Raw genomic sequence first — 16184 nt, 5'->3', positions numbered from 1 at the left:
ATTAGTTATAGAATTCTGTCTACAACTCATTTAGAAATATTAGCCTGGTATTTTCCTTAACCCGTATTAAATGGTAAAAGGATCCAAATTCTATTGCTGCAACTAGTGAGTATACACTGCACTTCAGAAAGGTTACCTGATAGGCCACCTCCAGGTCCTACGAATGAAGTTTACTGTTCATGCCATTCAAAGAATCACCCTTTGTAGTCTCCAGTGCTTCCTGCAGCAGTCTGATCCAAGCTTTACAAATCATACATTCACTAATGAATCAGGAAAATCTAGCCCCATAGGACTAAGGTTGCTAGATTTTTTTTTTTTTTTTGGTCCTCTTTTAAATCCCACTAAACTAGAAATGGCCAACTTCGCAACCTGTTCCTTAACCACTAATCCTTTATGGTATCATCTACCAAAATTTTTAAAACAGATTTACATGTAAAACCATGTCCCGGATTTTGCAGAGTACAGAAACTTCTTTGAATGAAATAAGAAGGCTTTGCCAACCCTTTTCAATTCCATGACCACAGGGAACCAAAAGACCCTACAAATGAACCGAAAACACACAAAAAAAGTTGAGGAAAGTAAGACCTTTCCCAGGCATTCAATAGGCCCAGGTTTTCCTGGCGTGAGCTGGGCACTGCCTCATGGTGCAGAATCAACAAAGAGTAACAGAGATGTGGCTTGGTTTGCTAATTTCAGTCTCCATCTAAGAGAAAGGAAAATAAGTGAGTTTTCAAACTAAGAAATACTGTGGATACTGTAAATTACTTTTTAACTCAAAGCCTTGGTACTCTGGATTAGTAACCAATATCAAGAACAGTTAGGTCAATAATTTGTTCTGAAGACTAGAGTGAGAACTTTGATTAATCTGAAAATGTTTCCATTATCTGCAAAATGAAACTGCTAGATTGACACTTTCAAGAAAGTAGAGAAAACAACAGGGGTAGGCCCTATGCAAACTCATGGAAACTCTAAGATTTTAGGCTAGAAGAGATCTTACTGGTGCCTACTCAAACCACCTAGAATAGAGCACCAGGAGTTCAGATGGTTTCATCTGTGGCAGACTGGCTGACAATTTAAATTTTTACTTCATATTATCTTTATCCTATAAGAATATATGAAAAAGACAAAATCACTGCAGCTGAAGCATAGGTTGTATAAATTTCATACAACTGATACAAAGTCATAACTATTAGGCAAGATGACAGCAATAAATCTTTAGCTTGAATTATTCTTCAGAAATTGTTTCATGATGAATGAAAAAAATTAATGAACAACGTAAGAAATGTTGGAAATACACTACTGATAATTATATATAAAACAGTATTTTTACTGTATTTTAGTGTGAAAATTACCTTCTTATATAGGAACACTTCCCGTTTGAGAAGTCAAGTACTGTTTATGAAGCTACTTTATTAAAATTCTACTCCTCTTCAAGATCAATTAAACAAAAACAGATAGAAGTCCTTATTAGCAAAAATATCATTTGTCCAATATCACAGACTGGCATAGCTAAATGACACATTATAGAGAGTATCTAACCATCTCTTATTACAGATGAGAAAACTAAGAGGTAATGAACTCAGAGCTTTTCCATGAAAACACAGCAACCAAAAGACAGCTGGAGTGGTATGTTGACATCAGATAAAACAGACTTTTAAACAAAAAATGTTACGAGAGAAAAAGGTATTATATAATGATGAAAGGGTCAACCCATTAAAAAGATATAACAATTATAAACATACATGCAACGAACAACAGAGTCTCAAAATATATGAAGCAAAACCAGACAGAATTGAAGAAAGGAATACAGTCCACCCACAATAGTTGGAGATTTCAAGACATTTCAAAAAGGATAGAACTAGGAAAAAAGATAAAGAAGCAGACAACTTGAACAACACGATAAACCAGCCACACCAATCATACACAGAAGACACCATTCAATGATAGCAAAATACAAAATGAATATTTTCACCAGGACAGACAATATGTTAAGCAACAAAACAAGTCTTAATAAAATTTTAAAAATAGAAATCACACAAATTATCTTCTGTGAATAAAATGGAATAAAACTAGAAATTAATAACAGAAGGAAGTCTAAAAAATTCACAAATTGGTACAAGTAAACAACATGCTGTTTTATTTTTTTAAAAAACTATTTTCTATCAACCTCTTTCCATTTTAAGAGTTTGTGGAAGAATAGCTTAAGACCACTGAGTGGTTTAAAAAATATACTCTTAAACAACCAATGGGTCAAAGAAGAAGTCACCAGGGAAACTGCAAAATATTTTGAGAAGAACGAAAACGAAAACAAAACATATGAAGACTTACGGAATGCAGCAAAAAGAGGGATATTCATACAGCTATGAAAGTCTACGTTATCTACATTAATAAGGACGAAAGATCTCAAATCAATATCCCAATTTCCAACTTAAGGCACTATTAAAAGAAGAGCAAACTTAACCAAAAGCAAGAGAAGGAAGGAAATAATAAAGATCAGAGTGATGATAAATTAAGAGAATAGAAAAACAATACAGAGAACCACTGAAATCAAAAGTGGGTTCTCTGAAAAGATTAAATTGACAAGCCTTTTTCTAGACTGATGAAGGAAAAAAAAACTGGACCAAATTACTATTATCAGGAATGAAAATGGAAACACTACCAACCTCACAGAAATAAAAAGGAATATAGGGCCTTCCCTGGTAGCGCAGTGATTGAGAATCCACCCGCCAATGCAGGGGACACTGGTTCGAGCCCTGGTTCAGGAAGATCCCACATGCCGCAGAGCAACTAAGCCTGTGAGCCACAACTACTGAGCCTGTGCTCTAGAGCCTGCGAGCCACAACTACTGAGCCCGCACACCACAACTACTGAAGCCTGCATGCCTAGAGCCCGTGCTCTGTAACAAGAGAAGCCACCGCAATGAGAAGCGCATGCACTGCAACGAAAAGCAGCCCCCGCTCACCACAACTAGAGAAAGCCCACGTGCTGCAACGAGAACCCAACACAACCAAAAACAAATAATTTTTTAAAGGAATATAAAAGAACATTATGAACTTTTAAAAAAACAGCTTTACCAAGATATAATTCACCATATGATCAACCCATCAAAATGAGTACAATTCAATGAATTTTAGTATCTTTCAAGTTATGTACAACAATCACCACAGTAAATTTCAGAACATTTTCATCACCTCAAAGAGAAACCTATACCCTTTAGCTATCATCCCCCTTTACCCCTGTTCCTCCCAACCCTAAGCAATCATTAATATACTTTCTGTCTCTATAGATTTACCTATTCAGGACATTTGATATAATTGGAGTTACATACTATATTGTCCTTTATACTGGCTTCTTTCACCTATCATAATGTTTACAAGGTTCCTCCATGATGTGGCATATGTTAACACTTCATTCCATTTTATGGTCAAATAATATTCCATTGTATACCACATTTTGCTTATCCATACAGTTGATGGATATCTGAGTTGTTTCTACTTAGGGTTTTATGATTTATTTTTGTGTGTGTGGTGAACAAATTTGATAATCTACAAATTCCTAGAAAAACACAAACTACCAAAACTGTTTCAAGAAGAAAAAGAATAGGGCTTCCCTGGTGGTGCAGTGGTTGAGAGTCCGCCTGCCGATGCAGGGGACACGGGTTCGTGCCCCGGTCTGGGAGGATCCCACATGCCGCGGAGTGGCTAGGCCCGTGAGCCATGGCCGCTGAGCCTGTGGTCCGCAACAGGAGAGGCCACAGCAGTGACATGCCCACGTACCGCAAAAAAAAAAAAAAAAAAAAAAAAGAAAAAGAATAGACTTTCTATAGCAAGTAAACAGATTTTCTATCAGTAGTCAAAAAACATTTTAAATACAGCCACTAAACAGTATGGCGGTTCCTTAGAAAACTAAAAACAGAATTACCATATGATCCAGCAATCTCACTCCTGGGCATATATCCAGAGAAAACCGTAATTCGAAAAGACACGTGCACCCCAATGTTCATTGCATCACTATTTACAATAGCCAAGACATGAAAACAACTTAAATGTCCACTGACAGCTGAGTGGATAAAGAAGATATGATACATATATACAAGGAAATACTACTCAGCTGTAAAAAAAAAAACGAAGTAATGCCGTTTGCAACAACATGGATGGATCTAGAAATTATCACACTAAGTGAAGTAAGTCAGAAAAAGACAAATACCATATGATATCACTTATAATGTGGAATCTAAAGTATGAACAAATGAACTTTGTCTATGAAACCAACAGATTCATGGACACAGGGAACACACCTGTGGTTGCCAAGGGGGAGGGAATTGGGGGAGGGATGGAGTGAGAGGTTGGGGTTAGCAGGTGTAAGTTATTATATACAGAATGGATAAACAACAGGGTCCTACTGTATAGCACAGAGAACTACATTCAATATCCTGTGATACACCATAATGGAAAAGAATATTAAAAAAATAATATATGTATAATGGAATCACTTTGCTGTACAGCAGAAAATAACACAACATTGTAAATCAACTATACTTCAATTAAAAAAACATTAAAAAAAAGCATAGGAGTTGAAGGATTCACATACAAGTTCTATCAAACATTTAAAGAACAAACACCAATACTTCTTTAACTCTTCCAAAAGTTAGAACAATTTCTAAAGCATTCTTAGAAGTTAGTATTATCCTGATACCAAAACCAGACAAAGATATCACAAGAAATAAAAATACTAACCAATATCCCTTATGACTATAGATGCAAAAATCTTTAATATAATACTAGCAAACCTAATCTAATAGAATATTAAATGGATTAGTTACATCGATCAAGTGGGATTTATCACAGAAATGCAAAGGTGGTTCAACAGGTGGGACTCAATTAATATATAACACATAAATATTTACTTATGGAATAAAGTAAAAATACCACACAATCATCTCAATTGATACATTAAAAGCTGCTGATGAGAACTTCCCTGGTGGTTCACTGGTTAAGACTCTGCGCTTCCACTGCAAGGGGCACGGGTTCCATCCCTGGTCAGGGAACTAAGATCCCGCATACCATGCATGCAGCAAAAACAAAACAAACAAAACAAAACAAACAAAAAAACCCCAGCAGCTGATGAAATCCAACATCCTTTCATGATAAAAACACTCAACAAGGGGCTTCCCTGGTGGCGCAGTGGTTGAGAGTCCACCTGCCAATGCAGGGGACACGGGTTCGTGCCCTGGTCCGGGAAGAGCCCACATGCCACGGAGCGGCTAGGCCTGTGAGCCATGGCCGCCGAGCCTGCATGTCCGGAGCCTGTGCTCTGCAACAGGAGAGGCCACAACAGTAAGAGGCCCGCGAACCGCCAAAAAAAAAAAAAAAAAACACTCAACAAAATAGAAACAGAAGGGAATTTTCGAAAGTTGATAAAAGGCGTCTATGAAAATCGAACATATAACATCATACTAATGATAAAATGCTAAAAGCTGTCTCCCTAAGATCAGAAAAACAATTTCATTTACAACATTCAAAAGAATAAAATACAAAGGAAAAGATTTAACAAAGGAAATACAAGACTAAAAACTTCAAAACATTGCTTAAAGAAATTAAAGATCTAAAATAAATGGAATGACATCTGATGTTCATTGCTTGAAAGACGTAACACTGTTGAGATAGCAATACTCCCCAAACTGAATGCAAATAAAAATCACAATAAGATACCGCTTCACACACACACAGGCTGGGTATTTTTTTAAAAAAAGGGAAGGGGAAAACAAGTGTTGGCAAGGATGTGGAGAAATCGGAACCTTCATACATTCCTAGTGGAAACAAAATGGTAAAACCACTGTGAAAACAGCTGGATAGTTCCTCAAAAAGTTAAATAAAGAATTACCATATGATTCAGTAGTTCCACTGCTACATACCCAAGAAGCAGAAAATCACCAAGTAACCTGTACATGAATGTTCATAACAGCATTATTCAAAAGTATGAAAAAGTGGAAACAATACAAATATCCATGAACTGATTAATAGATTAGTAAAATGTGGTATATCCACCCAAGTATATTATTCAGCATAGTACTGAATTACACTATACCATGGATGAACTTTGAAAACACTATGCTACCTGAAAGAAGTCAGACACAAAAGGCCACACATAGTATGATTTTCATTTATAGGAAGTATCCAGAATAGGCAAATCCATAGAGACAGAAAGCAGAGTAATGGTCAACAGAGCTAAGGAGAGAAAAAATGGGAAGTGACTGCTTAATTGGTATGGGGTTTTTCTTTTGGGGTGACAAAAATGTTCTGGAATTAGACAGTGGTGATGAATGAACAATACTGTGAATTTACTAGAAGCCACTGGATTATATACATTTAAGTGATTAAAATGAAGAATTTTATAGGAATTTTATTTCAATTTAAAAATCACCCAAAACAACAATAAACTTAAACCTACTCAGCAACACATAAATTAAAATAACCACAAAAGTCCTCTTTCTGAATTCTTATGTCTATATGCTCAAAACCTCGATCTAAAAACAGGCATCAGATACCTCACAACTGTGATATTATTAACAGTTATGAGGGGACTTCCCTGGTGGCACAGTGGTTAAGAATCCGTCTGCCAATGCAGGGGACATGGGTTTGATCCCTGGTCCGGGAAAAGGTCACATGTCGTGGAGCAACTAAGCCCGTGCACCACAACTACTGAGCCTGCATTCTAGAGCCCGCAAGGCACAGCTACTGAGCCCACGCACCACAACTACTGAGGCCCGCATGCTCTAGGGCCCGCGTGCTGCAACTACTGAAGCCCGCACACCTAGAGCCCATGCTCCGCAACAAGAGAAGCCACCGCAATGAGAAGCCCGCATGCCACAATGAAGAGTAGCCTCCACTCGCTGCAACGAGAGAAAGCCTGCACGCAGCAACGAAGACCCAACACCAAGCCAAAATAAAACAAAAATAAAACAAAAACAAAAACGGTTATCAGACAATTTAAAAAATTCTATCATAAAAGGAAGAGATAAAAAAACATACATTAATTTTTTATGATGCAAGTTTCTTTTGATCATTGTACTCACTCTTAAGTGCAAGCAGACCCAATTATTCTAGCAAGCTGATAGGAAAATACAACACCTATTATCCCTGTTCTTGGGGGCAGCAGTGACTCACCAAGCTTGTCTGGCTCATCTGGCCCTGTGCCTGCAATGCAGCTGCTCTCCAAACCATAGGAGGGATCCACTTTCCCAGAGGCTCGTGCTGCTTCTTGTACTTTTTTGACGTGAGCTTCCACCAATTCCAGTGGTACCTCCTCCCGGACTCGAGAAAACTCTTCTGTTTAAGAAGAAAAATGGAACAGTGATCTGGCTTTGCATAAATACTTGCTTCAATGTAAACTAGGTAATATGACACATCAGTGTATCATGTGTAACCTAGTGACCTTTCTGGAGACTCGATCTGATCTACCCCAGCAAATCAAGAGGGCCAAAGGAGATAAACATGTACAGTAACGAAATTCTATGACTCTATGTTTTACCTTACATGTCACAGTGTCTTACTATATAAACAGGAGATCTTTAAATTTCTATTAGTAACAATCAAACTGCTATCCAGGGACTTCCCTGGTGGTCCAGTGGTTAAGACTCCATGCTTCCACTGCAGGGGGCCTTGGTTCGATCCCTGGTCGAGGAACTAAGATCCCGCATGCCACAAGGTGTGGCCAAAACTAAATAAATATTTAAAAAAAAATTAAAAATTGCTGCCCAAATTTCATCTAACTCTGCTGGCTAGATTTTAATCAAGATAACAATAAGGATAAAACAACCAGAAAATCAAGAAAGAGTTCTATGGTATGAAAAAATTCTAGTAAGAATTATTGTAATCCAAGAATGTTAAATGACTCCTTTTTGCCAATTATATAAAATTCTGAATGAATCACAAAACATACCATTAAAAACCTGTTTTGTCCCTCTAAATTCTTTTTTTAGAAGATGTTGGGGGTAGGAGTTTATTAATTAATTAATTCATTTTTGCTGTGTTGGGTCTTTGTTTCTGTGCGAGGGCTTTCTCTAGTTGCAGCAAGCGGGGGCCACTCTTCATCACAGTGCGTGGGCCTCTCACTATCGCGGCCTCTCTTGTTGCGGAGCACAGGCTCCAGAAGCGCAGGCTCAGTAGTTGTGGCTCACGGGCCTAGTTGCTCCGTGGCATGTGGGATCCTCCCAGACCAGGGCTCGAATCCGTGTCCCCTGCATTAGCAGGCAGATTCTCAATCACTGTGCCACCAGGGAACCCCTGAATTCTTAATAAATGCTCTTAGTTTGAAAATTATTATATTTTAAGTGTTTTAGTTTAAAATGTTATAATACTTCAAATACAACATGGTATCTTCAAGGGGTAATATCCGATTTTTTTTTTTGTTATTTACATAACTGAAATGAATATAACAGCTGATAACACTTAAATCTGAGATAAAATTAGCATGAAAGGAAGTATTAAACCATTATCTGAAATTGTTACTCTGGTGAGATGGCTTAAGAAAGTTCATACCCAAAGCCGCTCTGGCTGCGGCAGATGCCACACGAGGATCCACCACAGATGCCAAAAAAGCAACAGTGCTCATGACTGGGTTTCCTGACTGACTGAAGGGGACAGGCTGGTAGGCCAGGGGCCCCAGGGAAGCATCAGAATTCTCAAGGTATGGGTCCTCAATGGGAAGCCTCAAAAAGTGGAGGATGCATTCATCCTGTGTGCGACTTCCAACGTGTTCCGACACTTTGTTCCAGTCATCCTTATACATCTCCAGAGCCTATAATGGAAAAAAACAGGAGCTTTAATATCAGGTAACAAGGAAGTATTTAATGACATCAGAAGCCTGTGACTGTTCTTTAGACAGACTTTAAAAACAGTAACGAAAATGGTTATACTGTTCATAAGAAAATAGGTAGCTATTATTGCTTTCATTATTATATTAAATTCTCAATCAGTCAAGAAAAATAAATAAAAGGCATGCATATTACAAAGGAAGAACAACTGGTTTTTATTAATACACACATGATTGCTTATATAGGAAATCCTACAGAATCTACAAAAAAAGGTATTAAACTAAAAAGTTTAGCAAGGTCACCAGTTAAAAGGATAATAGAAAAACTCAATTATATTTCCATATAAACTAGCAATGAAAATTTTTTAATTTGAAAAAAGTATTTAAAATAGCACAAAAATGAAATACTTAGGAAAAAATATAATGAAGAATGTGTAAGAACCAATATGCTGGAAAAAATAAAACATGCTGAGAAATCAAAGACCTAAATAAATGAAGAGATATGCTGTGTTCATTCATTAGAAGTCTCAATATTGTTAAGATGTCAATTCTCTCCAAATTGAACTACAGATTCAACGCAATCCCATTCAAACATTTTTGTTAAAAATTACAAAACTGATGCTAAAATTCATAGAGTACACACATTTCTAGTTTAAAAATTTTTAACTTTTCAGAGAAAATGCTGAAAAACTCCAACAAAAACAAGAAAAGCAGTCTCCAAGAGGGAGGGAGATAGAACAGTATGAAGGAAGCCACAAATAGGTGGTGCTGAGAAATTCAAGGAATTAATTGGGTAAAAGAATCTCTTGGGGAGCTACTGTAGCTACCAAAGTTACTACTCTCACATGGTTCTATCTACAGCCATGACTCTCCACCAGGGGCAATTGTGTCTCCTTAGGGACAACTGGCAGTGGCTGGAGACATTCTGGGTTGACACAATTGGAGAGGTGCTACTGGCACCTAGTGGGTAGAGGCCGTGGATGCTGTTAAAAATTCTACAGTGCACATAAGAGACCCCACAACAAAAAAGCTATCTGGTCCAAAATGTTAATAGTAGCGTGGCTAAAAACCCTATTGTAGAGCCTGATTTGCTAATACTGTGTTAAGATGAGTTCACCATGATGATGGGTCTCTCCATGTTTACTGCCTCAGTGAATTCTTTTTTAATTTTTTACTTTAATTTTATTTTTTGGCCATGCCATGAGGCATGCGGGATCTTGGTTCCTTGAACAGGGATCGAATCCACACCCCCTGCACTGGAAGTATGGAGACTTAACAACTGGACTGCCAGGGAAGTCCCACCTCAGTGAATTCTTAAATCTGGACTCCAACTGCTGCTCCAGGCTTTCTTTCTCACTGGAGTGGTACAGGACTCCTCAAAAACCCAAGCCAACAAATCACCTTACTCATTAAATCCCTTGAAAAACAAGGCTAATTCTGGGTATCCTCTGGACAGTCTGTGGCTTTGGGTAGTTCTAAAAGGAATTACTTTAGAAAAAAGACACAGATTGTAACAAAAAACAAATATCAATCTATCTCATTAGGGTCCCTGGGGCCCGAAACATATAACTGAGACTCGTAAGTTTCTGATTATGCGTAGAGATTTTCTTGACATGTTCTAGTGTAACCTTTTCAAACACTTATTTTTAAAAGTTTCTTTCTTTATTCATTTTCCTTCAGCCAGAGAAAAAAAGGAAGTTCAGGAAGGTTTTTTTCCAGAATAAAGCTAAGGAACTGTCATGCAAAATTCAAGCCAGAGCACAAGGCTGAGCAACAGCCAAGTTCTGAGGCTGGGCACTGGCATTACATAAGAGGGGCAGACCGAAGAGATGTTTTCAAAACGACATGGTGACCAACTGGCCAGGAAGGAGAAGGGTGACATATAGAGAAAAGTTATTAGGAGACATTTTACACTACAAAACACATTCCTCCTGTCATCACTGGGGTCTTCACCACCGCTTACCTGGATTCTTAGAATTGCCTGTCTCTCTACCCTTAAATTCATCCTTCTTCCTGTTGCTAGAGTGAAGTACCGTCTCTCTCCCGCCTGAAACTATTTCAGTGTTCATCATTATCTTACGGAATTAAGGCCAAACATGACCAGGGCTCAGCTACTTCTTCCACCTCACCTCTGTACTCTTTAATGCTCCAAAAATACCCAGATTTCACAACACTGTTCCTAAGTACTGTGCCTATGTACAGTTTGTTCTGCATTGGAAATATCATGTACTAGAACCAACACCAGCACCCCACTCCAGGGAGCTGTCCATTATATCTCACCCACCCAGCCCAGATGCGCAGCCACTCCTCTGTACCTCTCATGCTCCAGTCATATCTCTAATTGTGTTTTAATCGGTTTCTGTCACAGACTAGACTATGAATTCCTTAACTCTAGAGACTATGGCCTAGCCATCTCAATCTACAGCATCTGCCACAGTGCCTGAAACATAGTACCCAATAAAATGTGCTCAATTTAACCACAGGTAACTGGACTAAAGCAGGAAAAGAATCTGACTTTTGCATGGCTCCAAGCATCAAAAAAACAACCTGGGGAATTCCCTGGCGGTCCAGTGGTTAGGACTCTTTACTTCCACTGCCAGGGACCCAGGTTCAATCCCTGATCAGGGAACTAAGATCCTGCAAGCCAAGCGGCGCGGCCAAAAAACCAACCAAACAAACAAAATCCCCCTGTATTTAAAAAAAAAGGCTTTCCTCAAGACAATTTTTTTTTTTTTTACTGGAAGACATACTCATCTAAAGTGTAATTCAAAATTACACAGGAAGATAAGCAACAAAGATTTACTGTATAGAATAGGGAACTATATTTAATGTCTTGTAATAAAAATAATCTGAAAAATTATATATGTAACTGAATCACTTTGCTGTATACCCGAAACTAACACAATATTGTAAATAAGCTGTATTTCAATAAAAAATAAATAAAATTACACAGGAAAAAATATTTCTTGGGTTGCATATCAAGGCAAAGTAGGTCAAGTGCATGCACGCTGTGAAGAAAATCTTTGAGGCTGCTTACTGAATACCTTCTAATGCTATTGTTTCTATAATCTGGCCAGTATAAAATGAGAAACCCATCTACGGATAAACAAATATTAATATGTATCATGGATTTTCTTTGTAGGTGCAAGATTTTATGACCATTAATTATTTAATACAAAGCATGAGAAAGCAAAGCAGGCATGAGAAAGACAAGTTAACCAGGTAGAACCAACAAGCTCACAGATTCAAGTTTTCTCAATTTCAAAGCCAGGGACAATTTTAAATGACCAGGAAGAATACTGTAATCAGTTGTGGACTTAAAAGAAATCGTGAAAGCCTCTTTTTAAAAATCCCCTTAGTCACTATGGAATAGAATGGTGCTAATTTCTTCTTTCTGGCACCCTGATTCTATCAATGCCATTTCAAACTGCTGTAAGGACTTCTTATACTGATGATGCATTTTCAGGTGAAACACCTGAAATTCCTCACACATTTTACAAATGAAATCTTACTCAAACATGACTCCATCTTCTTGATCTTATGCATGTCTACCAATTAAAGATCTTTTTCAAACTGCATTCATTTGTCCAATGAATAGATTCCACTTTAGTTATTTGCAAAATTGAAATTATGCCCCCAATATTTGTAGGAACACAATAAACTGAACACAACCAAAAACAATAACCTGCAGCATTCCATACAATAACTGTGCTTTGATAAGAAACCATATCAAATAAAGTATTTTTAAATAAAAGTGAACAGTTGTACTGTTGGTGGGAATGTAAATTGATACAGCCACTACGGAGAACAGTATGGAAGTTCCTTAAAAAACTAAAAATAGAACTACCATACGACCCAACAATCCCACTACTGGGCATATACCCTGAGAAAACCATAATTCAAAGAGTCATGTACTAAAATGTTCACTGCAGCTCTATTTACAATAGCCAGGACATGGAAGCAACCTAAGTGTCCATCAACAGATGAAAGGATAAAGAAGATGTGGTACATATATACGATGGAATATTACTCAGCCATAAAAAGAAAGGTGTGGCACAAATATACAATGGAATATTCCATACAATGGAATATTACTCAGCCAGAAAAAGAAACAAGATTGAGTTATTTGTAGTGAGATGGATGGACCTAGAGTCTGTCATACAGAGTGAACTAAGTCAGAAAGAGAAAAACAAATACCGTATGCTAACACGTATATATGGAATCTAAAAAAAAAAAGGTCATGAAGAACCTAGGGGCAAGATGGGAATAAAGACGCAGACCTACTAGAGAATGGACTTGAGGATATGGGGAGGGGAAGGGTAAGCTGGGACAAAGTGAGAGAGTGGCATGGACATATATACACTACCAAACGTAAAATAGATAGCTAGTGGGAAGTAGCTGCATAGCAGAGGGAGATCAGCTCGGTGCTTTGTGTCCACCTAGAGGGGTGGGAAGGAGGGAGATGCAAGAGGGAAGAGGTATGGGGACATCACTTTGTTATAAAGCAGAAACTAACACACCATCGTAAAGCAATTCTACTCCAAAAAAGAAGTTTAAAAAAAAAAAAAAAAGCGAAGCATGGGATAGGTTAAAAATAAAGAGTGGTGGTCTCAAGAAAAATCCTAGGGGCTTCCCTGGTGGCACAGTGGTTGAGAGTCCGCCTGCCGATGCAGGGGACACGGGATCATGCCCCGGTGCTCCGCAACGGGAGAGGCCGCAACAGTGAGAGGCCCACGTACAGCACAAAAAAAAAAGAATAATCCTAAATATTTGGGAAGCTGCCTGTGTGATATACTTGTCCGATAAAATGGTATGATTTTGGCGAGGGCAGGGGTAGGCAGACAACAATAAACCCTAATGAATCTTCCAGATTTATCAGGGAGAAATTGACCATGTTTTTGGTTATAAATCGATTAAAAATTTTTCTTCTGACTTCATATTCTTAAGCTATTAATTACCAATAAACTATAAAAACAGAAGGTGTTAATGGTAAACAATGCTGTTGGGAAGCCTTTTATTTCTCTTTGTGTAAGCGCAGACAACATCTGTTGATTCAACAGCATGTTTAAAAGAAAAATCAACCACTGCACAGGTTCCACCTGCAGGAGAGAAAATGCACTATTGTGTGGGGATACTGTGGTTTTCTTGAATATGCTCAGGTTAAACAGTAGCTTCAACATTCTGACCTCACTCTGTATTTACCATCCACGAATCTTTAATGTAGCAGAGGAGAAAATTTCGACTACCAATGTGCAGCAAGGAAAAGAGCTGACTGACAGGAGCCTGTTGTTTCAGGTAGTGTTGCACAATTTAATTTCTCCCTACAGCCCATAGATTCTAAACAAGCAATACAAATGCATATCCCATACATTCCCCCACAAATACTGAGAACTTTAAAATTAACATCCATAGCACATATGGCTAGACAGCGTTGAAATAAATAAAAAGGAGCTCAGAAAAGAAGCTCTTTGCATATCACTGATACTCAATGGACAGATAAGAATAAATTAAAATAGTGGTAAAAACTCAAAAAGAGGGCTTCCCTGGTGGCGCAGTGGTTGAGAATCCGCCTGCCGATGCAGGGGACACGGGTTCGTGCCCTGGTCCGGGAAGATCCCACATGCCACAGAGCGTCTGGGCCCGTGAGCCATGGCCGCTGGGCCTGCGCGTCCAGAGCCTGTGCTCCACAATGGGAGAGGCCACAACAGTGAGAGGCCCGTGTACCACCAAAAAAAAAAAAAAAAGAGAACAAGTATTTTTGAATTTTGATCCAGAGAGACACAGAGAGAGAGAGAGACTAAGAGAATAAGGAAAAGTAGAAGAGGGGTGTAAAAAAGAAAAGGAAAGAGTTAATACACCACTAAAACTTCTTAATGAACCACAACTGTTGGAACAACTCAAAATCAAATTAAAGCAATGCAGAAACGTGAGCCATCACCAGGCCCAAAGTATCCTAATGTGTAGTCTGGATACTCATGGAGCACCAGACCCTTTCACAGGAACTGAAAGAACAAAATCATTTTCAGAATAATACTAGGACCTTACTGTCTGTTCATTACATTGACATTTGCTCAATGGTGCAAAAGCAATTAGTATGACCCCTTAGTATGAATCAAGGCAGTGGCACCATACTGTCTTGTCATTTTATTCCTCAGTGTCGCACACTTGCAGAAGCAAAATAAGCCAACTTTACTTAAACTTTTCCTTGATGAAACAGTAAAAATTAATTTCACTGAATCTAAATATCTTAGCCCATGTGTTTTTAATCTTCAGTGTTATGAAATGGGAGGTACACAAGAGGACTAAATATCAACTTTCAAAGCATGATGGCTGTCTAAAAGAAAAGCACTTGTGATTGAGTTTCAAGTTCAAGTAGCCACTCTTTTCACTGAACATCATCACTAGGACAAATTGCTAACACACCATGGTTTTACAGACACAGATATCTGGCAGACGTTTTCTCAAAAATAAACAACGATTCTCAAAAATGTCACTCCAGGGACTTTCCTTCCCTGGCAGTCCAGTTGTTAAGACTTTGCCTTCCAATGCAGGGGGCATGGGTTTGATCCCTGGTCGGGAAGCTAAGATCCCACATGCCTCGCAGCCAAAAAACCAAAACATGAAACAAAGGCAGTGTTGTAACGAATTCAACAAAAACTTAAAAAAAAAAAAAAAAAAAAGTCACTCCAAGGAAAATTGATGGTGTTTGTTGCCAATGATTAAATGAAAATTACAATTGTGAAAAATACTTATCCGCCATGAAACCTTGTTCTTTTTTATATATTTTTTTATTTATGGCTGCGTTGAGTCTTCATTGCTGCACGCGGGCTTTTCTCTGGTTGTGGCGAGCGGGGGCTACTCTTCGTTGCGGTGTGCAGCTTCTCATTGCGGTAGCTTCTCTTGTTGTGGAACACAGGCTCTAGGCACGCAGGCTTCAGTAGTTGTGCCTCATAGGCTCTAGAGCGCAGGCTCAGTAGTTGTGGTGCACAGGCTTAGCTGCTCCACGGCATGTGGGATCTTCCCAGACCAGGGCTCGAACCCGTGTCCCCTGCATTGGCAGGCAGATTCTTAACCACTGCACCACTAGGGAAGCCCCGCTTGTTCTACTTTTTAAAAGACTTTTCTAATGAGATTGGTCACAGTATCATCAAATTAGATTTTTTCATATTGTATCATGAACTGCATCAACATTTGGAAGATCTGCATAATTCAGTAAACCAATATTTTCCAATTCATCAATGAAAGGCATTATGCAATCATACATGGATAAAAGATCCATTACTAGGGCAAGAGAGACCAATGGATTCCACGCTGCAACTAAGCTTCAAGAAACTATCAGTGGTCAAGTTTTAATGTAACACAAGCATACC

At 38.4% G+C, this 16184-nt stretch overlaps 1 protein-coding gene across 1 annotated transcript in view; it reads right to left on the bottom strand.

Annotated features, from left to right (window-relative positions):
• The window catches only part of SMARCC1 (SWI/SNF related, matrix associated, actin dependent regulator of chromatin subfamily c member 1), a 177545-nt gene that overhangs the window by 61897 nt on the left and 99464 nt on the right, over window positions 1-16184 (bottom strand). The window contains 2 exon segments of the mRNA XM_032648973.1: window positions 7167-7328; window positions 8541-8799. Of these exon segments, the coding sequence (XP_032504864.1) occupies window positions 7167-7328; window positions 8541-8799 (421 nt within the window).

This window comes from Phocoena sinus, chromosome 11, assembly GCF_008692025.1.
Source record: "Phocoena sinus isolate mPhoSin1 chromosome 11, mPhoSin1.pri, whole genome shotgun sequence".
Classification (NCBI taxonomy): domain Eukaryota; kingdom Metazoa; phylum Chordata; class Mammalia; order Artiodactyla; family Phocoenidae; genus Phocoena; species Phocoena sinus.
The sequence above is the reverse complement of the archived record's forward strand: the minus strand, read 5'-3'. Positions and strand labels throughout refer to the sequence as shown.